The sequence below is a fragment of the Chelonoidis abingdonii genome, chromosome 11 (assembly GCF_003597395.2).
Source record: "Chelonoidis abingdonii isolate Lonesome George chromosome 11, CheloAbing_2.0, whole genome shotgun sequence".
In the NCBI taxonomy this organism is placed as follows: Eukaryota; Metazoa; Chordata; order Testudines; family Testudinidae; genus Chelonoidis; species Chelonoidis abingdonii.
Genome location: NC_133779.1, coordinates 8001330 through 8026663, shown reverse-complemented (window position 1 = coordinate 8026663; position 25334 = coordinate 8001330). Strand labels below are relative to the sequence as shown.

General features: G+C 51.8%; 2 protein-coding genes across 2 annotated transcripts in view; one reads left to right on the top strand and one right to left on the bottom strand.

The window, feature by feature from the left end:
* Positions 1-25334, top strand: part of LOC116835240 (scavenger receptor cysteine-rich domain-containing protein DMBT1-like) — a 633172-nt gene that overhangs the window by 160417 nt on the left and 447421 nt on the right. The gene's annotated exons all lie outside the window — the stretch shown is intronic.
* The window catches only part of LOC116835294 (scavenger receptor cysteine-rich type 1 protein M160-like), a 225170-nt gene that overhangs the window by 4070 nt on the left and 195766 nt on the right, over positions 1-25334 (bottom strand). The window contains 9 exon segments of the mRNA XM_075071406.1: positions 927-1040; positions 3276-3605; positions 5635-5964; positions 10136-10318; positions 10321-10458; positions 10912-11241; positions 11961-12290; positions 15152-15481; positions 17473-17802. Coding sequence (XP_074927507.1) covers positions 927-1040; positions 3276-3605; positions 5635-5964; positions 10136-10318; positions 10321-10458; positions 10912-11241; positions 11961-12290; positions 15152-15481; positions 17473-17802 — 2415 coding nt within the window.

Sequence of the window (25334 nt, the reverse complement as noted above, 5' to 3'; positions counted from 1 at the left end):
TGAGGTGCGGGGTCTAGGAGGGAGTTAAGGCGCAGGAGGGTATTGCGACCTGGGGCAAGGAGTTGGGGTGTGAGTGTGGGCGCGGGAGAGAGTTTTAAGGGTTTTGACCTGGGGAAGGGTTGGGGTGTGGACTCTGAGAGGGAGTTAAGGTGCAGGAGGGGGTTGCGACCTGGTGCAAGGAGTTGGGGTGTGGGTGCGGGCTCTGGGAAGCAGGATGCAGGAGGGGTTTTTGACCTGGGGCAGGGGGTTCAGGGTGTGGGCTCCAACCAGGCAGCTCCCAGTTGGCAGCGCAGCGGGCTTAAGGCAGGCTCCTTGCCTGTCCTGGTTCCACACTGATCCTGGAAGCAGGTGGCATGTCCCATAGATCTTGGTTCCTGGCCAATGAGAGCTGCAGAGCCAGTGCTGGGGGCAGGGGCAGCATGCAGAGCTTCCCTGATCACCCCTGCGACTAGGGGTTGCAGGGACATGCGGCCACTTCCGGGGAGCTGCACAGATCCAGGGCAGGAAAGGAGCCTGCCTTAGCCCTGCTGCGTCATCAATCGGACTTTTAATGGCCTGGTCAGCAGTACTGACTGGAGCCACCAGGGTCCCTTTTCGACCAGGAGTTCCAGTCAAAAAATGGACACCTGGCAACCCTAGCCACCCCCAGCCCCCACCCACTCAGCATGCCAGGGTGCCTTGTTAATGGGACCCCAATGCCAGGGCAGGGCTGTAGGGACGGGGCACCCGCAGGCCGGGACAGTGGGCCTGTGCATGGCAGTTAGAGCAGAAACCCCAGCAGCTGTGAGAGCAGAAGGTCCCCATGCAGGGAGGCAACTCAGGACATACTGGGCTGCAGCTGGGGCCGGATTCTTGGATCAGAACAGCAGGGCAGCCCTTGTCTCAGCCCCTACTTCCCCTCCCCTGTGGGGATCCAGGGCTCTTACCCGGGGGGTTCCCAGCAGCTCTGTCCCGACACATCCTCCAGCAGAGCAGGACACCACAGATCAGCACCACGAGGGCACCCAGGCCGAGGAGCACAGAGCAAAGTAGCCCAGGACCTGTGGAGAGAGCCAGACAATGAGCTCTGCCCATCTCTGCCCGACAACCCCTGAGACCGACTCCCTCCCCACCCACAGCCCCTTGCCAAGGCTGACTCCCTCCCCTGCCCCATAACCCCCCAGGGCCCGACTCTGTCCCGCGCACCGTAGGGTGACTATACATCCTGTTTTGGCCAGGACGGTCCCTGTTTTAAGCCCTGTCCTAGCAGTTCCGATCTTTTCAGCAAACAGGGCATTTATCAAAAAGTAGGGTGCAGAGGAACGTTTGGGGGGCAGGTGGCAATGCCAGCTCCGTGCAGGGGGAGAGGCAGGGGTCGGGTGTGGGGCAGGCAGGGCTCAAGTGAGTAGCAACGCCAGCCCCAGCCTGGCATGAGGGGGAAGGCAGGACTCAGGTGAGTGGCTTGGACCAGCCCTGCACAGTGTGGGGCAGGAGGGCTTGGGCTAGTCCCATGTGGTGTTCCTTTTTCCCTATGGGAAATATGGTAACCCTACCCCACAGCACCCCCCTCACACACATACACACACACACAGAGCCAGAGGCAGATTAATGTTTCCTGGCAACCTGGGCCAGAGCAAGTGGGGGACCCTCCCTACCTCTTCGGCCTGCAACCCCCCCAGGGCCCCATCCCCTCCAGTTCTGCCCATGTTCCACCCACAGTCCTGACCCATTCCACCCCCACTGCAGTCCCACAATGCATTTCACAATCCATTTGCTCCTCACTGCCCCCTCCTGCACTGCAGCCCCAAGGCCGGAGAAGCTCTGTCCCTCCCTGCCACAGTCCCAGGGCTGCAGTGGGGAGCGAGCACTCCTCCAGTCCTGGGGCCGCAGCGGTTGCCAACTTCCTACTCCCACAAAATTGAACAACCTTGGCCTGCCCCCTGCCCCGCTCCTCCTCTGAGGCCCTGCCCATGTCCCGCCCCTTCTCTGGGGCCCCGCCCCTGCTCATTCTACCCTTCCCCCTTCCATCGCTCGCTCTCCCCACCCTCACTCACTCATTTTCACCGGGCTTGCTCAGGGGGCTGGGGTGCTGGGGAGGAGGGGTACAGGCTCTTGCTGAGGGTGCAGACTCTGATGTGGCCAGGGATGAGGGATTTAGGGTGCAGCTAGGGGTTCTAGGTGATGAGGGGTTTGAGGTTTAGAAGGGTGCTCTAGGCTGGGATTGAGCAGTTCGGAGGCCAGGAAGGGGATCAGGACTGGGGCTGGGGCAGTGGGTTGGGGCCTGGGAGGAGGTCAGGGTGCAGGCTATGGGTGGCACTTTCCTCAAGCTGCTCCCAAAAGCAGCGGCATGTCCCCGCTCCATCTCCTGCACGGAGGTGTGGCCAGGAGGCTCTGCATGCTGCTCGGTCCACAGGCACCAGCCCTGCAGCTCCCATTGCCCTTGGTTCCTGGACAATGGGGGCTGCAGAGGCAGTGCTTGGGGCAGGGGTAGCGTGTGGAGCCCCCTGGCTGCCCTATGTGCAGGAGCTGGAGAGGGGACATGCCAGCTGCTTCCCGGAAGCCGCAACGAACCTGCCAGCCCTGCTGCACAGCAACGCCAACCGGACAGTCAATGGCCCGGTTAGCAGTGCTGACCGTAGCCACCAGGATCCCTTTTCGACCAGATGTTCCGGTCAACAATTGAACACCTGGTCACCCAAGCTGGAGCTTCCCCCATTCCACCCGCCTACCATGGTGGATTCTGCCGGGGATTGAACTCAGGGCACGGGGGCTTTCCCCGCCCCTCTCACCTGGTGCTTCTGCTAGGGTTCTGGGCTTCTGTTGCCCGGCGGATTTCTGCTGGGGGTGGGGCACCCATTTTTCTGGGGCCCCCAATTGGCTGGGGCCCCTGGGCACGGGCCTCAGAAGGCCCATTGGATAATCCACCACTGCCCATGGCTGACTCCCTCCTCTGCCCCACAGCCCCTATGGGGCCAACTCTGACACCCACTCCACAGCCTCACCTGAGGTCACCTCCCTGCCCCATCCCACAGTCCCACACAGAGCTGACTCCAGACCCCACAGGCTCTCTGCCCCCTAGATCTGTGTTCTGGATTTGCCTGCAGGGGTAACAGCCTCCAGCAACGGAGCCAGGGCTGACAGGAGAGGGAGCCCCGTGGTGGAGAAGGCTGCTCAGAGACCCAGGAGTGGTACTTCAGGCTGAGCAAGGCTGTGGGAACTGCTGGGACAACCAGGGTGTCACTCCCACCCACCCTGAATGCAGGAACATGGGCATGGCTACGACGCTGGTCACTCACCGGCCTGCCCGGCACACACCACGCTGGCCTCGGAGCCACGGCCACACAGCCTGGGACCCAGCCGGCTCAGCTGACACTCGCTGATGAGAGACTCCTGGCCCGAGCAGCTCATGCCCTCCAGCCAGACGTCGCCAGCCCCGTGGCCGAACTGAGCAAGCCCTGGGGCTGACAATGCCGTGCCACAGCCCAGCTGCTTGCACACCACCCCCGCCTCCAGCAGGCCCCAGCCGGCATCACACACAGCACCCCAGGTGTTGTTAATCAGCACCTCCACTCGCCCGGAGCAGGGGCTTGGGCCACTCGTCAGCCGCAACCTCAGCTGGCCCTGATCTGAAATACAAAGCACAGGGCATGAGAGGCTGTTCCCACCCGCCAGGTGCCCGGATACACAGCACCGCATGTGGGGGGATAGGGAGTTCTGCACAGAGCAGAGAGGAGCCATTTTTATATCACCCCACCCCTGTGTGTGCACACACTCACAAACACACACACACTGCACCCCCCTACAAGCAATGCCACAAAAGCAGACACACACATGCACAACCCCCATACGTCCTTGTGCACACCCACACATTGCCTCAAACACACACACTGCCACATGCACACGCACTGCCGCATATGTATGCAAATATTCATAGACTGTCCCGTGTGCACCCCTTCACACACACACCTGCACAAACACTGCCTGTCATAAATATAAAGGAAAGAGTAGCATAAAATTCCTCCTGGGCAGCTATACTGAATCACTTCACCTGTAAGGGGTTAAGAAGCTCAAATAACCTTGTTGGCACCCGACCAGAAGGACCAATAAGTAAAGAAGATACTTTCAAATGGGGTGGGGGGTTGTTTGTGCTCTCTTGTTTGTTCCCTCTCCAGATGGAGAGAGAGACCACGCAGGTACAACATCTGAAAACCTACCTGAAATGAACCATCTAAGATTTGTGGCAAATTGCCGGTACTGTTCTGCTGGGTCTCATGCTTTCTCTTCTCTGGGGTAGGTTCAGGGCACTATTGCTTCCCTCTGAACTGGTTCTTAATTACTCCACTAGTGTCCTTGGAGGAGGGGAGTGGAGAGGGAGGGACCTGGGCCCACTCTCTACTCCAGGTTCCAACCCAGGGGCCCTGAGGGTTGTGGTGAACCACTTGAACTAGCGGTTCTTTTCCCTGGGTTACTTCCCTCTCCTACCCTTCAGCTTGCGAAGGGTTTCTTGCCTCCCTTCTACACAAGCCTGGTGCCCCTTACCTAGGGTTTCTTCTGGACTTCACAATCCACCGCAGCACTCCTCCAAACTCAACTCAACTCAACTCAACTCAACTCAACTCAACTCAACTCAACTCAACTCAACTCAACTCAACTCAACTCAACTCAACTCAACTCAACTCTCTCTCTCTTCTCTTCTCTTCTCTCTTCTTCTCTTCTCTTCTCTTCTCTTCTCTCTCCAACCTGCACTCTGCTCCAATCAAACCTTCCTCCTTCAACTCCCACACTGACTGCTGCTGAAGCAGGGGTTTTTATCACATGACTGAAGTCAGTGCTCTAACTGGAGTCAGGTGCTCTAAATGGCTACAGTGTTCTAGTTAATCTAAAGCAAACCTTCCTCCCTTGGCAGGGAATAAGGCCCCCTGCTCACACTCTCATGTTGCCCTCTGGCCATGGCTAATCACAGATTACAAAAACTGTAAGTAAGGCAAGGAAATGCATTAGGTTATCTTTTGTTTTAGCTTGTGAATATTCCCTATGCTACGAGGTAGTTTTATTTCTGTTTTTGTAACTGTGAAGCTGAGTCCAGTGGGGAGTCCTCTGTGTTTTAAATCCTTTTATTACCCTGTAAAGTTACCTTCCATTCTGATTTTGTAGGTGTGATTCTTTTACTTCTTTCTTTATAATAAAATTCTTCTTTTAAGAACCTGATTGATTTTAGTGTTCTAAAGATAAAGGGTCTGCTCTGTGTTTACACGGTATATCATTTTCAAGCCTCCCCAGGAAAAGGAGTGAAGGGGCTTGGGGGGATATTTTGGGGGAACAGGGATTCCAGGTGACCCGTCCCTGAATTTTTGGTTAAATCACTTGGTGGTGGCAGCAATACTGTCCAACGACAAGGAAAGGAATTTGTGCCATGGGGAAGTTTTTAACCTAAGCTGGTAGAATATAAGCTTAGGGGGTCTTTCACGTGGGTCCCCACATCTGTAGCCCAGAGTTCAGAGCAGGGAGGGAATCCTGACACTGCCAGAAACAGGTACAGAGACAGCCACACACAAAACCCGAAATGCACACACACACCAACACAACTAGGCTGAACCTCTGCAGAGCCCCCACCCCACTTCCAGCAGCACAGGCTCCTACCACCCTGTTTGTTACCTGAGCACACAACACCGGCATCTTCTCCGGGGTTACAGCCATGCTCTCCCCAAGGCTTAGCCCTGCATTCGGTGAGGGCAGCTTCTGCCCCTGTGCACTGAACCTCATCCAGCCACACATGGTCAGATCCTTGTCCAAAGTAAGCCCCATGTGGTGCTGATAACGCCGTCCCACAGCCCAGCTGCCTGCACACGACTTCAGCCTCGGACAAGTCCCAGCTGCCATCACACACGGTTCCCCACTTCAGGTTGTGAAGCACCTCGACTCTCCCAGTGCAGCGACTAGGGCCATTCACCAGTCGGAGCGGAGCCACTTCTGAGATGCTTGAGCCTGCAAACACCCAAGGGAATAAACACTCAGGGAGGTTCCTGTGCATCTGATCTCTAGCGACACAGGGAATGCAGCGCCTTGAGACACAGGACTGGCTGGAGAGGCAGGCTCTGGAAATTGAAAGCAAGGGAACTGCCAGCTGTTGCTGTTTCTACTGTGCTCAGGAAAACAGGACTTTGTAAATAAACCAGATCGCACCAAAGAAACACTTGACTTGTGTAATCAATTCCTCCTCTTCCCAGAAACACCCCTCAAGGACCCACTATGACTAATGCAACAGTCAGGCCACGCTCCTCATTTAGGAAGACCAGAGTGTGCACACGGCAGTGGGGGAGCCTGACTTGCTTTACAGTTAGTGAGCACTCAGCAGAATCGGGCTTGGAAAGCGTAGGGAACACTGTTCCCATTGAGCCATGGCAAGGGGGCAGGGTTGCCAATTTTCTAATGTCACAAGACTGAACTGCCCTGAAACAATTCCTAGAGCAGATGGTTTAGAAAAAAGTCCAATCTTGAGTCAAAAATTGCCAGTGATGCTTGGAAAATTGTTCCAGTGCTTAATTACTCTCACCATTACAAATGGACGCCTTATTTGTCTGAATTTGTACAGCTTAAACTCTCACCATTGGATCGTACTATACCCTTCTCAGCTGGACAGTTTGTTCGTATACAGGTACTTATAGCCTGTGAGTGCACCCCATCCTCTGAGCCGCCCTCTGTCTCAGCAGAGGCCAAATGGCTAAAGCTGATATAATTGCCTTTGCCTCCAGGACTGTACAGCCTAGTGGTCAGAGTCAATTCGGCTGCCCTCATTCTCAAGAGTAGAAAAGCTAATGGTAAGGATTGATACGGGTGCCCTTTCCCTCAGGGCTGTGTGGCCCAAAGGCCAGAGTCAACAGAGTTGCCCTTATTCACGGGGAGGGGGGTTAGGCTTTGCGGCCAGAGCCAATGGGCCACCACCTGAGGGTAAGGGGTGGCTGGAGTAGGGGGACCTGTGCCCACCATGCTCCACTGGGTCCCAGCCCAGGGCCCTAACAGTGCTGGAGCACTCCGCCACTGAGTCAGCAGGGCTCCAACCGAAATACACCAACTTCCCACAGGAATATAGCTAGTCCGCCCTGGGCTACTTCCCACCAGGCTTCCCAGTGACTTGATGTTCAGCAGCAAGACCTGGCCAGGCCCCCTGCACCTGTACAGGTCAGAGATACACTGCAGTCTTAGGGCAGGTGACACTATAAATTTGCATCAGCACAGCTCCTGCCATAACCCTTCTGATGAAGATGCTCTAAGCCAGGGGGTTTCAAACTTTTTTCATTTGTGGACCTTGAGATATTTCAAATGGAGGTGAGGAGCTGTGTCCACGGGACACGCTCTCCTGCCAGCATAGCACTTTCTACATGGGGAGTTGAGGTCGGTATAACTACGTCACTCAGGGGTGCGGATTTTTCACAGCCCTGAGCAACATAATTATACCAAAGTAATTGTGTAGTGTAACCCTGGCCGTATCTCAGTGCCTGAGGACAGCATTCCAGCAGGTGGAGGAAAAAGATGAGCCGGAAGGGAGCGTGCCAGACACGAGATGTCAGGAGAGAGGAGAATGAAATGCCCACGCAGGAAGGACAGAAGCTGCAGCAGCAGCTGCATGACTGGAAAAAGCATCCTGGAAAAGAATCCCAAACTTACTCCTTTTTGGAGGGGCTTTACATGGTCATTAAAAGCTAAACAACTTATCCTTGTTGATACCAAAAGCAAGTGCATGCAGCTTACCTCAGCACATTGCCATCTTCTACAGACAGCCTGTCCACAACAGATAGGCCTCACCGAGAGGGCATGAACCCTGAACTCACTGATAATCTAGATCTAACTACGACTGATGTCTCCATGAGTGAATATAGGACATGAGCATGCAGAGTGACAAGGAAACCTGTGTGGATGGCAGAGTACCTCGGTTCCTAGGAAGTTATTGTTTTAAATTCTCATTTTAACTGGCAGTGGGGAGGGAAAGCTCTAGCGATCAGTGCAGACAGCAAATACCAACAGATGGGGCTGATGCAGAACTCTTATTCTTAGTCTTAAGTTACAGAGAATGATTCAGAGAAGGAGCAAAGAAGCCAGACACAGCCAGAGAATCGTGATCATGTGACCTTCTGAAAAATGCTAAGAGCTTTGGGGTCAGGGTGGGCTGAAAGAGAGCTTTGAACTGTGAGGAAAACGAAACTCTCTCCTTTTGTTTGATTTCGGCGGTGTTCAGTGAGACAGGACTTTGTACAGGCTTTGTAAATAACCAGGACTGCGTTGCAGAATCCAGCAATGTCAATAACTGTCTCCCTCCTTACTTGATATTCCCCCACTTATACATCGCAGGATCACGTCTGCCCGCTTAGCTACAGAATCTTCAATCTCTCCTTTGAACAGAAACAATCCACTTGACCCTGAAAATTAGCTAACAGCTCAGATCAAAAAGGCGTAACGACAGTGAAAAGTAGTATTTGTAATGTATCGGGAACAAACAGAAATCCTAGCAATGGCCTAGATCCGATGCATGGCAGGGACAGTAAAATTGTTAGTAAGGATGTAGAAAAGGCAGACATGGGAGATGAATATTCCTGTTTTGCCTTTGGGAAGAAGCAGGATTACAGGTTAGGTGGGTAAATATAACAGTATTTATGTACTATACGTAAGCACAATCTGAATGAGGCAAAGGACACTTGCCCAACATACTCTGGGGTGGGTATTTGCTTGTGGTCATATGCCTGCAAATGGTGGTTATGGTGTTTTCCCAAATTAACGCAAGTTCCTTTTGCCTTTTTATTAGATATTTTCTTTGCTATAGGCAGAGTCAGTGCTTGCAAGTTGGCAAATATTGCCTTTGCGAGGTGCACAGGGTGGTGGTTAATTTTCCCCAGTCAGTGGGGGCTTGAGCTGGTTCTGTTTTGTTTTGTTTTGTATGGATCCTGACCCTTGCTGCCGGCTCCACCTGCCAGAAGGTTGCACATACTTAGACTCTTTAAGAAGTTAGACATTCTGATAAGAAACATTAACACTGTACAGAACCAACATAGCCCAGATCCAATGGATTAAAAAGTGGTCAACAGACGCAAAAATAATTGTAAATAATTTCTATAAACCCATGTTCAAATACATTACCCTCCTTTAATTCTTTATTGATCGACTCCCATATCAGTCGCCCCATTGCCTTGCCTGAGATCGATGTCACTTTTTAAAAATTGGCACAGCATTAGCTTTCTTCCAGGCTGCTAGGACTTTCCTAGCGCTCCAAGAGTTATTGAAAATCAACATTAACAGTCCAGCATGCTCCTTACACGGCTGCTTTAAAATCCTTGGATGCAAGTTATCTGGATCTGCTGATTTTAAAGGATTTAACTTCTGTAGCTTTTGTTTAACATCCTCCTGATACACTGGAGGAATGAACAGAGTGTTATCATCACCATAGGGTGAGACTATATGATCTGTTTTTCCCAAATACAAAACAGAAATATTTATTGAACACTTCTGCTCTTCCTGCATTATTATTGATATTTCGATCATTTCCATCTAAGCATGGACCGATATCATTGTCAGGATACTTTTGGATCTTAATATAATTTAAAAACTCTCTCTTGTTGCCATTAACTTTGCTGGCCATAGAGTTCTTATTGTGTCCCTTTGCTTCCCTTATCAATTTTCTAAAAACTAGAACAATCAAGCAGAGATGAAGGCCTCTCACCATAGCACACATACCCCTCTCTGCAGTAGAGACCCATAGCACAGTGGTGAGGTGCTGGGGTCAGCACTAACTTAGGGTATGTCTACACTACCTGCCGGATCGGCGGGTAGCAATCAGTTTATCGGGGATCGATCTATCACGTTTCATCTAGACGTGATAGATCGATCCCCGAATGTGCTCCGTTGACTCTGGAACTCCATCAGGACAAGTAGCGGTAGTGCAGTTGACAGGGGGAGCCATGGACTTTAATCCCGTGCCACGAGGACGGGAGGTAAGTCGAAATAAGATACATCAACTTCAGCTACACTATTCCTGTAGCTGAAGTTGCGTATCTTACATCGACCTCGCCCCCTAGTGTAGATCAGGCTTTAGACAGGAAAGCATGCTCTGTTGAGCTTATCAACGGGGTCTCTGCAGCATCAACAGTGTAATGGAGGTTGGAGTTACCTGAGCACACAACACTGGCATCTTCTGCATAATTGTAGTTATGGTCTCCTCAAGGCCTAGCCCTGCCCTTGGAGACAGCAGCTTCTGCCCCTCTGCAGTTAACATCAGCCAGCCAGGGATGGTCAGATCCTTGTCCAAACTAAGCCCCATGTGGCACTGATAACGCCGTCCCACAGCCAAGAACACAACTCAAGAATCGTGTAAGTCCCAGCTGCCATCACACCCAGTAACCCACTACTGGTTATGAAACACCTCAGCTCTCCCAGCGCAGCAATTGTGGCCATTCACTAGCTGAAGCAAAGACACTTCTGAGATGCCTGAGCCTTCAAACACCCAAGGGAATAAACACTCAGGGAGGTTCCTGTGCCTCTGGTTGCTAGAGATGCTGCGGAACATAGCGCCTTCCACTGAGGGATCTGAATGGGTTCCACACACAGCAACTGCCTGTCCCGGGCTGAATCACCACCACTGACATCCAGCTCTCATGGTGATCCCTGAGCTGCTCCCTGCAGCACATGACGTTAGCACCACACTGGACTATTGGGATCCGCACTGACTGCGAGGGTAGCGTGCCCCCTACTGAACCTCCATGCCACTCCCTGCAGCTCAGGCACATAGAAGCGTGCAGGGGATATGAGATCGGCACCAACACCATGGGAAGAGCACCATTTTGGGGCACTAGGATCAGCGCTGGCTCAGACAGGAGAGCTAGGTGTGTGCTGAAAGATTCCCAGTCCAATCCCTGCGCCAGCCACAGTAACATCATGGAGGGTTACCTGAGCACACAACGCCGGCATCTTCCCCGTGGTGACAGTTATTCTCTCCCCAAGGCCGAGTCCTGCAACTGGAGAGGGCAGCTTCTGTCCCTGTGCAGTGAACGTCATCCAGCCAGATTCGGTCTGACCCTCGCCCAAATCGAGCTCCACCTGGGGCTGATAACACGGTCCCACAGCCCAGCTGCCTGCACACGACTCCAGCATCAGTTATGTCCCAGCCGTCATCACACACAGTTCCCCAGAGCTGGTTGTGAAGCACCTCGACCCTCCCAGCACAGCGACTTGGACCGTTCACCAGTCGGAGCGAAGTCAACTCTGGAATGTCTGAGTCTGCAAATGCCCGAAAGGAATAAACACTCAGGGAGATTCCTGTGCATCTGATCACTAGTGACCCTGGGGAATGTGGCGGCTCTCATTGAGAGGTCTGAACAGCCTCTGCAACTGCCTGTTTATTCCCCACCACTGACATGCAGTCACCTCTGGAGTGGAACAGGGCAGCTGAGAAATCAGGCACAGAAACTCACGAGTGTAGTAGAGGAAGTGAGGAAGAACCCTGTCTCCAGTCACAGCAGTGGGGGATATTACAGGTTCAGGAGTAATTAGCTGAGTTGGAAATCACCTGGAGTGACGGGGATAGGAGCCCCACACTTCATAAAGGGGTCCCAGGTTTCTACTGCCCTTGAGCAGCTGCAGGCTCCATTCGACCCTAAATCCCACAAATGGGATCTTCGTTACCCAGCGCCCCATTGTGCTGTAGTGAGGCAGGGGGATCAGAGCAATCAGAGATGTGGAGGGTCTCTCACTGAGGCGTACATACTGCTCCCTGCAGAGCAGGCCCTAAGTGCTGTGCTGGGGCACTGGGGCCAGCACTGACTGCGAGGGGAGAGCACCCCCTACTGAACACCCATCCTGCTCCCTGCAGCACAGGCATGGAGAACTATGGGGGAAATGGGGTCAGCGCTGACTCAGACAGAAGAGCTGGGTCTCTGCTAAAAGCTTCCCAGCCTGATCCCTGCACCACCCACAGTGACATGATGGATGCAAGTTACCTGAGCACACAACACCGACATCTTCTCTATGGTTACAGTTATTCTCTCCCCAAGGCCGAGCCCTGCAATCGGAGAGGGCAGCTTCTGTCCCTGTGCAGTGAACATCATCCAGCCAGATACGGTCTGATCCTGGCCCAGATCGAGCTCCACCTGGGGCTGATAGTGCTGTCCCACAGTCCAGCTGCCTGCACACGACTCCAGCATCAGTTATGTCCCAGCTGTCATCACACACGGTTCCCCACTGACGGTTGTGAAGCACCTCAACCCTCCCAGCGCAGAGACTCGGGCCGTTCACCAATCGGAGCTGAGCCACTTCTGAAATGCCTGAGTCTGCAAAGCCCCAAGGGAATAAACACTCAGGGAGGTTCTTGTGCATCTGATCACTAGTGATGCTAGGGGAAGTAGCACCTCCCAGTGACAGGTCTGAATAACCTCTGCAACTGCCTGTTAGGGGTTCACTCCCCACTAGGGCTGTCAATTAATCACAGTTAACTCAGTCTCAGAGTAGCTGATCAATCTGGAGTCTGGTGGCACTTTAAAGATAATTATGCCCAAATAAATCTGTCAGTCTTTAAGGTGCCACCAGACTCCTTGTTGTTTTTGTGGATACAGACTAACACAGTCATCTTATGATACTTGATCCATCTGGGTGCAGGGTCACATGGCTGCTGTCCCCACCCCCGAGCTGCTGCTTGGTTTATACCTAGGATGTTCATTTCCCCCCACACACACACTGTCGGCAGTTACAGGTTGTGTCTGGTGCTGGGCCTGTTTCTCCAGCCGTGAGGAGGTAAGTGAGCATCAACACCAGAAACAGAAAGGATAGAGGAGGTTCGAGGAAAATGTCATTCTCAGAAAGTGCGGGATACCTGAAACATTTTATTTCAAACTAGGGCTGTCGATTAATCGCAGTTAACTCACGTGATCAACACAAAAAAGTTAATCACAATTTAAAAAATTAATCGCAGTTTTAATCTTTAGTGGGGTGGGTACCCCGCTCCATGAGGGAAAGGGCTGAGACAGACCAGAGAGGCTGCACAAACCAGCAGCCAATCACTGAAGGCCTGTGGAGAGCCAATCAGGGCCAAGGAAGAGGCAGCCAATCAGGGTCGGGCTGGGTCCTATATAAAGGCTGCCTAGCAAAGGAGAAGGCAGTCTCTCCCTGACTAGCAAGGGAGGACTGGCTGCTGAGGAAAGGAGGTAGCACTTTAGAAGAGCAGTGCTGGGGAGGATCCAGAAAGCAGAGAAGAGCTCCGACCTGGTAACCTGCCAGTCTGCAGCCCCTGCTAAAAAGGGTCGACAAGGTGCACAGGATCAAAGAGGAAGTGGCCCAGGGAAGATAGGCGGACAAGAGGGGAGAGAAGGAGGGCAGAGAGAGGCTGCCACTAGAGGGTCCCTGGGTCAGGACCCAGGGTAACGGGTCGGCCTGGGTCCCCACCTTGCACAGCACCTGGCCACGGAGGACTGTGCAGACAGACTGAAACTTGCCTCTGACGTGAGAGGCTAGACTTGGGGGTTGTGGTTGGTCACTGAAGCAGGTGCAAGCTGAAGGCTGTTGTTAACCCCCACACACACTTCCCCGGAAAGGGGTGCGAGTGGAGTAGTGGGCACTGCCAGAGGGCAGTGTCCTAGAGCAGACACTGCTGAGCAGGGAGCAACGTGATTCCCAAACCAGCAGAGCAGATAACAGGCGAGACACCACACACAGAGCGCGCTCGGTAGCTGACAAGAGCTAATCCCTGGAGCAACCAGCAGGAGGTGCCAGCGGTGGTGAGTCCTGACCCCGTCACATAATCGCACGGTTAAACAATAGAATTCCAATTGAAATGTATTAAATATTTTGGATGTTTTTCTACATTTTCCAGCATATTGATTTCAATTACAACACAGAATACAAAGTGTACAGTGCTCACTTTATATTATTATTTTGGTTTACAAATATTTGCACTGTAAACATGATAAAAGAAATTGTATTTTTCAATTCATCTCATAAAAGCACTGGAGTGCAATCCCTTTCTCGTGTAAGTGCAAAATACAAATATAGATTTCTTTTGGTTGCATAACTGCACTTAACAATGTAAAACTTAGAGCCTACATGTCCATTCACTCCTACTTCTTGTTCAGCCAATCGCTAAGACAAACAAGTTTGTTTACATAAATGGGATTTAATGCTGCCTGCTTCTTATTTACAATGTCCCCAGAAAGTTAGAACAGGCGTTCGTATGGCACTTTTGCAGCTAGTATTGGAAGTTATTTACATGCTGGATACGCTAACCATTCATATGCCCCCTCATGCTTCGGCCACCATGGTGATAATGTGTTAATTTAATTTGTGACTGAAATCCTTGGGGGAGAATTGTGTATCTCCTGCTATGTATTGTAATTGAATTCAATGTATTTGAAAATGGAGAAAACATCCCTCCAAAATTAAAATAAATGGTAATCTATTATTATGCAAAGGCACGATTAATATGCATGCTTAATCACGATACTTTTTTTTTCACTTAACAGCCCTACTCCCCACTACAGCCATGCAGCCACTTCTGGGGTGGAACAGGCCAGCTGAGAGATCAGGCACAGAAACTCATGGGCTGTGTAGGAGAAAAAGTGAAGAAGAACCCTGTCTCCAGTCACAGCAGTGGAGGATATTACAGGTTCAGAGGTAATTAGCTGAAATGGAAATTACCTGGAGTGGCAGGGGTAGGAAACCCACATAAAGGCACCACTGAGCATCTGCAGGCTCCATTTGACCCCAAATCGCACAAAGGGTATCTACAGTTACACAGAGCCCCATTGTGCTGTAGCGGGGCAGGGGAATCAGAGCGATCAGTGATGGGGAGGGTCTCTCACAGAGGTGCATGCACTGTTCCCTGCAGCGCAGGCCCTAAGTGCTGTGCTGGGGCACTGGCTCAGTACTGACTGCGAGGGGAGAGTGCCCCCTACTGACCCCTCATCCTGTTCCCTGCAGCTGAGGCCTGTAGAACTGTGTGGGGAAAATGGGGTCAGCACTGACACCATGGGAAGAGCAACACTTATTGTGACCCCGAACCGGCTCCCTGCATTACAGGCCCTTTGCACCATACTGGGGCACTGGGGTCAGCGTTGACTCAGACAGGAGAGCTGGGTCTGTGCTGAAAGCTTCCCAGCCCAATCCCTGCACCACCCACAGTGACATGATGGATGGAAGTTACCTGAGCACTCGACACCAGCATCTTCTCCATGGGTACAATTATTCTGTCCCCAAGGCTGACCCCTGCAATCGGAGAGGGCAACTTCTGTCCCTGTGCAGTTGACATTATTCAGCCAAATATGGTCAGATCCTCGCCCAAAGTGAGCCCTGATGGGGGCTGATAGCGCCATCCCACAGCTCAGCTGCCTGCACACAACTCCAGCATCCTGTAAGTCCCAGCCATCATCACACACGGTTCCCCACTTCTTGTTATGAAACACCTCGACTCTCCCAGCGCAGCGACGCAAACCGTTCACGAGTCGCAGCGGAGTCATTTCTGAGATGCCGGCGTCTCTAAACACCCAAGGGAATAAACATTCAGGGAGTTTCCTTTGCATCTGATCTCTCCTGTCGCTGGGGAACAGTAGCACCTTGTGCTGACTGGTCTGACCGGTCTCTGCACACAGCCACTGCCTGTCAAGGGCTCCCAACCACTGACCAGCCTAATCACTTGGGCAGTGTCTGTCCATTCCCCTCCCAGCCAGCTCTCACTTAGTTAGGCAGACTGGACGGCAGTCTGACCTACTGCTCCCACTAGAGCACTTAAAAAGATCACCCCCTGCACTGCTGGCAGGAACCTCCTGGGGAGCAGATTTATACCCTCACTCCTGGTGCTGGTATTCGCTCCAGTGCGATACTGTGCAGTGCTGTGGGCCAGACACTGGCAAAAGCATCTTTTGTGATTGGGAGCTGAACACAGTCACCCAAGTCATTGGTGGTTGTCTTAGCCTGACATCAGCATCAAATTTACATGTGTTGGCTCCATAGCTCCCTGAAAACGTCACCCAGAGTCCATCCCCCTTAGAACTGCCTGGAGCGCAGGGACGCCTGGCAGGAAACCGCTGTGCACCAGGCTGACAATGGTTCTGACCAGTGCAGAGGCAATGCACACTTCCTACAAGCAGATTGGGCCCCTCCCGAAGCAAACACCTGCCCCTGCGGTTCCTGCTGACTTGCCACAACTGACTTGGTAACATCATTTTCTGGCAGCCGTTGCTGCACTCATGTCTAGTGCTGCCAGTCCAGTATCAGTCTCAGATGAATGATGGCAGAGCTGGGCTGACAGCTGTGTCCTCACAGAGGGGCAACAACTCAGGGATACAGAGACTGGCTTGTTGATGAATTTCAGAAGCCCTAACCTGTACTGGCCCATTTATAGCCTGGGACGCAGATCCTGGTCTAGGCTTAATGGGCCCCTTCCTGGACTGGCCAGAAGCTTAGCTTGATCTTCTCAGTGTGCCTGTCGGGCAGCAATACAGACAGTCACACGTGGTGGAGGAGAGCCACTTCCCAGCATACCCTGGGATAGGTGTTTTGCTCATGGTTTTACCTGTTTCTGGCATTAGTCATTAGGGCCAGCGCAACTGCAAATGGAGAGCGCCCCTGAGGCAGGGCAGTCACCCTGCTCTGGCCCTGAAAGGGTTAAAAGCCAGCCCTTGGGAGGGCTGGGGCTGAGAGCCAATAAGTATAGGCTGATTGGGAAGGCAGCCTCAGGGACCACGTGCAATTACGTGACAGCTGGCCCTATAAAAGGGCTGTGAGCCAGGAGCTGGGGCAGTCTCTCTCCAGCTTTGGAGAGAGAAGGACTGATAGCTCGGGGAACAGAACAGAACAGAATAGAACAGAGCTGGGGAGCTCCAGCCTGGCAAATCCCCAAGCTGTGGGCCTGTTTAAAGGCCAGAACAGGTACTGGGGTTGCAGAGGCTGCAGCCTGGAGTTAAGCAGAGGTAACTGGTCTAACCCTCTTGCCAACGGTGAGTGACCTTTTACAGACTGTGGTTTGCCCCAGTGAGCGGAGGCTAGATGATGACTGGCAGTAGCCACTGAGGTAAGGTGGGTGTAAAGGGTGGGGGTTCCCCCGGGAGGGGAGGCCCAGTGTGTGGGGATACTGCAGTGGGTAGAACCCCAGGGTATGGGGCACCGGGGTCCGGGAGAGACACAGGAGTCTGAGGCAAGCGAGACATTGACCAACAGAGGGTGCTCCGAAGGCTGAAGAGCTAATTCCCAAGATGACCAGCAGGAGGCACTGCGCCGGGAGTCTACCTTCATTACAGCCCCCTACTGACACCCCCTACTTGCAGCACAGGCCCCCCTAGCACCGCACTAGGGCATTGGGGCCAGCACTTTCATCAAGGGGAGAGCATGAGCGTCCCCTACTGAGCCTCCACACTGCTCCCTGCAGCACAGGCCCATAGAACCACACAGAGGAATTAGGGTCAGCAGAGACTGAGAGGAGAGCGCTCTCTACTGCAACCAACATGCAGGGAGGTAAATGAAGGTTACCTGAGCACACAACACCGGCATCTTCTCCATGGTTACAGTTATTGTCTCCCCAAGCCCGAGTCCTGCAATTAGAGAGGGCAGCTTCTGTCCCTGTGCAGTGAATGTCATCCAGCCAGATACGGTCTGATCCTTGCCCAAATCGAGCTCTTCCAGGGGCTGATAACGCCGTGCCACAGCCCAGCTGCCTGCACACAACTCCAGCATGAGTTATGTCCCAGCTGTCATCACACACGGTTCCCCACAGCTGGTTGTGAAGGACCTCAACTCTCCCAGCGCAGCGACTTGGGCCGTTCACCAGTCGGAGCTGAGCCACTTCGGAGATGCCAGAGGCTGGAAACACCCCAAGGGAATAAACATTCAGGGAGGTTCCTGTGCATCTGATCACTAGTGATTCTGGGAACATAGCGCCTCTCACTGATAGGTCTGAACAGCCTCTGCAACAGCCTGTTAGGGGTTCACTCCCTGTCAATTTATTGCAGTTAACTCACGCAATTAATTCAAAAAATTAATTGTGATAAAAAAATTAATCATCATTAAACACAGTTTTAATCACACTGTTAAAAAATGGAATACCAATTGAAATACAGCAAATGTTTTGGATGTTTTTCTCTGTTTCCAAATATATTGATTTCAATTACAACACAGAATACAATGTGTACAGTTCTCCCTTTATATTATTACAGTCAAGGTTGTTTTATCCGGCATTAAATGCCAGTTAACTGAGAGGAAGGGAGTTTGGGTGCGGGACGGAGTGCAGAGCTGGGGGTTGGGCTGCGGGAAGGGGTGTGTATCATGGGCTTTGGGAGAAAGTTCGGGTGCAGGAGAGAGCTTGGGGCAGGCAATTGGGGTGTGGGATGGAGTGCGGGGTGCCCGATCCTGGGGCCACTCACCTCGGGCGGCTCCCTGGAAGCAGCAACTTGTCCCAGCTCTTCCCAGGTGGAGGTGCAGCAGGGGGCTTGGCGCACTCCCTCCACCCGCAGGCACTGCCCTCGCAGCTCCCATTGGCCATGGTTCCCAGTCAATGGGAGCTGTGCAGCTGGCACTGGGAGGGGGCAGCACACAGAGCAGCCTGACGCACCTCCTCCACTTTGGAGTAGCTGGAGCCTGGGACAGGTCACCACTTGTGTTGAGCCATCCGACGTGAGTGGCTCCTGAATCCAACACCCTGCACCCCCTCCCATGTACTAAGCCCCCTCCTACACTCAAAGTCCCTCCCAGAGCCCTTGCTCTGCACCCCCTTCTGCGCCCCAACCTCCTGCCGGCCCCGTGCCAACCGGACTATGAACTGGCATTTTAATGAAGATCAGAAATGCTGATTTATAGAGCTTTCCAGTTGGTGTAGTGTTGGATAAAATAGCTTTTACTTATTTTGGATTACAAATATTAGCACTGTAAAATGGTAAAAGAAATAGTATTTTTCAGTTCACCTCATACATGTACTGTAGTGCTATCTCTTTACTGTGAAAGTGAAACTTACAAATGTAGATTATATTATTTTTTGTTAAATAACTGCACAGTTACTTCTTGTTCAGCCACTCTCAGACAAACAAGTTTGTTTACATATACGAGAGATAATGCCGCCTGCTTCTTATTTGCAATGTCACCCGAAAGTGAGAAGTCGCGTTCACTTGGCACTTTTTCAGGTGGCATTGCAAGGTATTTATGTGCCACACATGCTAAATATTCATATGCCCTGTCGTGGGGCAGCTGCCCTACTCCCTGAGGATTTAGCCTGCAGCAGGCCAGAGCATATGCGTAGGCAGGAAGCCAATCAGAGAAGGACTTATTGGGAGACAATCAGGGCCCAGATTGGAGGCAGCCAATCAGGGCCAGGCTCAGCCCTATAAAAAAGCTGCTCAGGGAGAGGAGAGGCATTCTGTCCCAGGCCTTCCCAGAGGGGAAGGTCTGTCTCCAGAACCGAGAGACTAGCACCAAGGACAGCGCAGTGCTGGGCAGGCCCTGGGGAACAGAAGGGAACTCCAGCCCGGTGTCTGCTAGGCTGCAGGCCCTGAGGGGAAGGGCCTAGCTGGTGCGAGGAGCCGAAGGAGAAATGGCCCAGGGACATGGAGAGATGGAGGGCGAGAAGAAGGGCAGGATGGCTGCCACTAGAGGATCCCTGGGTTGGGACCCAGAGTAGTGGGCGGGCCTGGGTCCCCCCTTCCCCCTTGCCTTACACCCGGCTGATGGGAGTGGCCATCTAGGGCTGCACCAACACCCTGCCAAGAGGGGTATGACTTTGGGGTGCAGTTGCCCACATTGTCCGGGGTGCAGGGAGACAGCTAATTGACTCCCCACCCCCAGCTGAGGATGGACTAAGGGGCACTGCCGGAGGGTGGTGGCTTGAAGAGGGTGCCACAAAGTTGGGAGCAACACAGGTCAAGACAAGCAAACTCTGGGAGAGACGACGCATGGGACACCACCGGGAGGGGGCGCTCTAGTGGACTGAGCTAATTCCCGGAGTCACCAGTGGGAGGTGCTGTGGTGGTGAGTCCCAATACCATTACAGGCCCCTTCATGCTTTGGCCACCATTCCAGACAACATGCTTCCATGCCGATGAAGCATGTTGATGAAGCACTGGAATGGGTTACCTAGGGAGGTGGTGGAATCTCCATCCTTAACGGTTTTTAAGGCCAGACTTGACAAAGCCTTGGCTGGGATGATTTGGTTGGTCCTGCTTTGAGCAGAGGATTGAACTAGATGACCTGCTGATGTCTCTTCCACACCTAATATTCTATGATTCTATGATGCTCATTTAAAAAAGTAATGCGTTCATTTAATTTGTAACTGAAATCCTTGTGAGGCAAATTGTGTTTCTCCTGCTATGTATTTTACCTGCATTCTGCCATATCTTTCATGTTACAGTAGTCTCTGATTATGACCCAACAAATGTTGTTCGTTGTAAGAACACTTTCACTGCAGTTCCGTAAAACACAAAGAAGGTACCAATGAGAAATCTCTAAAGCTAGCTACAGCACTCGACCCAAGGGTTAAGAATCTGAAGAGCCTTCCAAAATCTGAGATGGATGAGGTGTGGACCATGCTTTCAGAACTCTTAAAAGAGCAACACTCCAATGCGGAAACTACAGCACTTGAACCACCAAAAAAGAAAATCAATCTTCTGCTGGTGGCATCCGACTCAGATGATGAAAACAAACATTTGTCAATCTGCACTGCTTTAGAATGGTATCGAGCAGAACCCATCATCAGCATGGACATATGTCCTCTGGAATAGTGGTCAAAGCATGAAGGGACATAGGAATTTTTACCTCATATGGCACATATATATTTTGCAACGCTGGCTACAACAGTGCCATGTGAATGCCTGTTCTCACTTTCAGGTAACATTGTAAACAAGAAGCAGCACAGCGCGTTATTCCTGCAATAGTAAAACATAAACTTGCTGTCTGATGGTTTAGCTGAATGAGATATAGGACTGAGGGATTGGGTAAGATCTAACATTTTACATGTATTCCTTATTGATTGGCGTATTATTTGTAAAAATACTCCATTTTAAGTCTCACATTCAGAAGAGCTGACACTATTTGGCTTGTACGAAGTGAATGACAAATAACCGTTTTCTGTTGTTTTTTTTCAGTAAAATTTGTACTTAATAATAATGAGCACAGTTAACACTTTGAAATTCTAGTGTAATGGAATCAGTAGAAAACATCCAAAAATAAGAAACAACTTTCTGTATTTGTTACGGAGCAATTAACTGCGTGATTAATCTTTAATCGCACAAATTAATCACAATTAAGTTTTTTAACAGTGAAAGCCTACTCCCCACCAACTACCATGTAACCACCTGTGGGGTGGACAGAGTATGAGGCGGGCACAGAAACCATGGGCCGTGTAGGAGAGGAAGGAGGAAGATCCCTCACTCCGTCACAGCAAGTGGGGGATATCCAGGTTCAGAGGTAATTAGCTGAGATGGAATCACCTGGAGTGGCGGGGATAGGATCCCAACTTCATAAAGGGATCCCGAGTAGTTGAAGTCTTCATTCCATGTCACATCCACAAATGGGTTATACGTTACCCCAGCGTCCCGTTGTGCGAGCAGGGGCAAGGGGGATCAAAGCTATCGCGACCAGGGAGTCTCTCACAGGGGTCGCACACGCTACTGTGCCTGCAGTGCAGGCCCTAAGTGCTGTGTGGGGCAGTAGGACAGCACTGAATTTGAGCGGAAGAAGTGGCCTCTACCTGAGCCCCGCCCTGCTCTCTGCCAGCAACAGGCATGAAGAAACTGTTTGGGGAAAGTGGGGTCACATGATAACCATAGACGAAGCGCACTACTGTGACCTGAACCGCTCCCTGCCGACAGGCCTTAGCCCCATGTCGGGCTATGGAGTCCGCAGCCTTGGATCCGACGAGGAGACTGGTTGCTGAAGCTTCCACCGCATCCCTGCACACCCACGTAACTGAGATGGATGGAAGGTTACCTAGGCAGCTCCGAACCGCACTTCTCCGTGGTCGTATTGCTCCCAACAGGCCGGCCCCGCAATTGGAGAGGGCAGCTTCTGTCCCGTGCAGTTGAACATTTATTCAAGCCAAATATGGTGCGATCCGGCCCAACAGCGGCCCCTCTGGGCTGATACGCGTCCCACAGCCCAGCTGCCTGCACACACTCCAGCTCTTGTAAGTCCCAGGCCATCATCACACACGTTCCCACTTCTGTTTATGAAACACCTCGACTCTGCCGCTTGCAGCGCTCGACCATTCACCGTCGGAACTGACGCGCACTTCTGACATCGCGGAGTCCCTGTAAACACCCAAGGGAAGAAACACGTCAGGGAGTTCTGTGCAACTGATCTCTCCGTCGTGGGGGCAACGTAGCCCTTGGTGACGGTCTGACTGGTCTTGCGGCCCACCACCACTGCTGTAGGGCCCAACCACTAAACCAGTGCTAATCACTGGGCAATGGCTGAAGTTGTCACTACCTCCCCAGGCAGCTCTCACCTAGTTAGGCGACTGGATGGCAGGTCTGATCCACTTGTCCCACTAGAGCCACTTACTAGACAAAGACACCCCCCCCACACATCCAAACACACATAGCTGCAGGGAATTTCTCCTGAGAGCAGATTAAAAAAAAAAAAAAAAAAAAAAAACCTGCCACTCCGGCGCTATTGCGGTTTATTGACATGAACTGTTGACCAATGTTAGATCATGGTGCCACCAAGTCCTATGGTGCAACAGGTTTGTACGAGAGGGCCAGTGGGGCAGCACGCGACATAAAAGCTCTTGGGGCTTGGGAGCTGACCATGCCACCTCTGCGTCATATGGTTTGCCATAGCCTGATAGCGCAACCATTTACATGTGTTGGTTGTCTATAGCTCCTGGAACCATCACCCAGCTCCATACCCCCCTTCAGAACTGCTGGAGCCAACGGTCGCGGCTGCATGGAATACGCTGTTGCAACACGCTGAACATGGTTTCGACCCAGTGCAGAGGCCAATGAACACTTCCTACAAGCGATGCGGCCCTCCTGAAGCAACACACCGCCCTGCAGTTCCACACTTGCCCATGACTAGTCTATGTGATTTCCAGCCAGTACCAGTTCAGATGAAACTGATGCGAAAGCTTGGCTGACAGCTGTTGTCCTCCAACAGGGCAGCAACCTGGATAGAGAGGACGACATACCTGACGAAACAGAGACTGCCATGGCTATGGATTTTCGACCCCTTTATCCAACCCCCCCGCTCCCTGTCCCCGACTACCCTCCTGACCCCTATCCACATCCCCCGCCCCCTGACAGGCCCCCAGGACTCCTACTCCCAATCCTCCCTGATCCCCATCCCCTGACTGCCACTCCACAACCTCCACCCCATCCAACCACCCCCTCCTCCGACTGCCCCCAAAACCCCCCACTCCCTTACCCAACCCCCCCGCTCCCCACCCCTTACCAGCAGTAGGAGCTCGCAGCTGCAACACCTGGCCAGAGCCAGCTGTGCTCCCCATGCTGCCCAGTGGGAGTGGCAAGCCAGAGCGCGGCCCGCATGGCGGCGGGGCAAGGGGGAGGAGCTGGAGACTAGGCTTCCCAGCCAGGAGCTCAAGGGCCAGGCAAGACGGTCCCGCGGGCTGGATGTGGAATCAAAAGTGAATCTAAAAACTACACCATGATCCCTGGTTTCCCAGTTCAACACAGGGCACACAAATCTAGTAGTGTAACACTTAACCTCAAGATTTAATATATAGTCCACTGGCTCTTTAAAAAAAAAAAGATATCAAAATACAGCATTTTCTTTTGGTTGTTCCCTTACCACCACATACATTGATTTTCACTTGCCTTTCTAGCCAAACACAGTCCATTTACTATAGTCATGAGGATGCTAGAAACACCATTAAAATAAACAGAAATAAGTTGATTTCTATTACACTTCAGAGCATAAAATCCTATTCTGAAATTCACAAAGTTCACTGGAGGGGAAAACAGGTAGTAAGTGTCAAAGTCAGTCATATAAGCAATTTAACACTAGCACCCAAAGTATGCTAAGACCTATTTGCAAGGAATGTACATACAATATGTAGACATTAAAAAAAACCTAGGTCCTCAAAGAAAAGTAGTAATAAAATAAATTATTTCTAAAAGTTAGATCTAGAAACATGAAAAGTGAAAGAACAGCTGGACATGCACAAGTCCATGACCGGACCTAATGCATCCAAGGGTGCTGAGGGAGTTGGCTGATAATAGCCATTATCTTTGAAAACTCATGGTGATCAGGGGAGGTCCCAGACAACTGGAAAAAAGCAGATATAGTGCCCATCTTTATAAAAGGGAAAAAGGAGAATCTTTGGAACTACAGACTCATCAGTCTCACTTCAGTCCCAGGAAAAATTATGGAGCAAATCTTCAAGGAGAGGAAGGTGATCAGGAACAGTCAACATGGATTCACCAAGGGCAAGTCATGCCTGACCAACCTGATTGTCTCCTATGATGAGATAACGGGCTCTGTGCATATGGGGAAAGAGGTGGACATGATATATCTAGACTTCAGCAAAGCTTTTGATACAGTCTCCCACAACTTTTGCCAGAAAGTTTTAAAAATATGGATTGGAGTATAAAGCGGCTAGAAAGCTGGCTAAATCATCTGACTCAACAGGTAGTGATCAACGGCTCGATGCCTAGTTGGCAGCTGGTATCAAGTGGAATGCCCCAGGGGTCTGTCCTGGGGCTGGTTTTGTTCAACTTCATTAATGATCTGGATGATGGGATGGATTGCACCCCTCAGCAAGCTTGCGCATTGCGCTAAACTGCGAGGGAGTCATAGATAAACTGGAGGGTAGGGATAGGGTCCAGAGTAACCTAGACAAATTGGAGGACTGAGCTAAAAGAAATCTGATGAGGTTCAACAAGGACAAGCAGAGTCCTACACTTAGGACGGAAGAATCCCATGCACTGCTACAGACTGAGGACCAACTGGCTAAGTGGCAGTTCTGCAGAAAAGGACCTGGGGATTACAGTGGACAAGAAGCTGGATATGAGTCAACAGTGTGTCCTTGTTACCAAGAAGGCTAACGGCATATTGAGTTGCATTAGTAGGAGCACTGCCAGCAGATTGAGGGACGTGATTATTCCCCTCTATTCCACACTGGTGAGGCCACATTTGGAGTATTGCGTCCAGTTTTCAGCCCCCCACTACAGAAAGGATGTGGACAGATTGGAGATTCCAGGGGAGGGCAATGAAAATTATTAGGGGGCTGGGGCATGTGATTTACGAGGAGAGGCTGAGGGAACTGGGCTTATTTAGTCTGCAGAAGAGAAGAGTGAGGGGGGGATTTGATAGCAGCCTTCAACTACCTGAAGGGGGGTTCCAAAGAAGACGGAGCCCGGCTTTTCTCCGTGATGCCAGATGACAGAACAAGG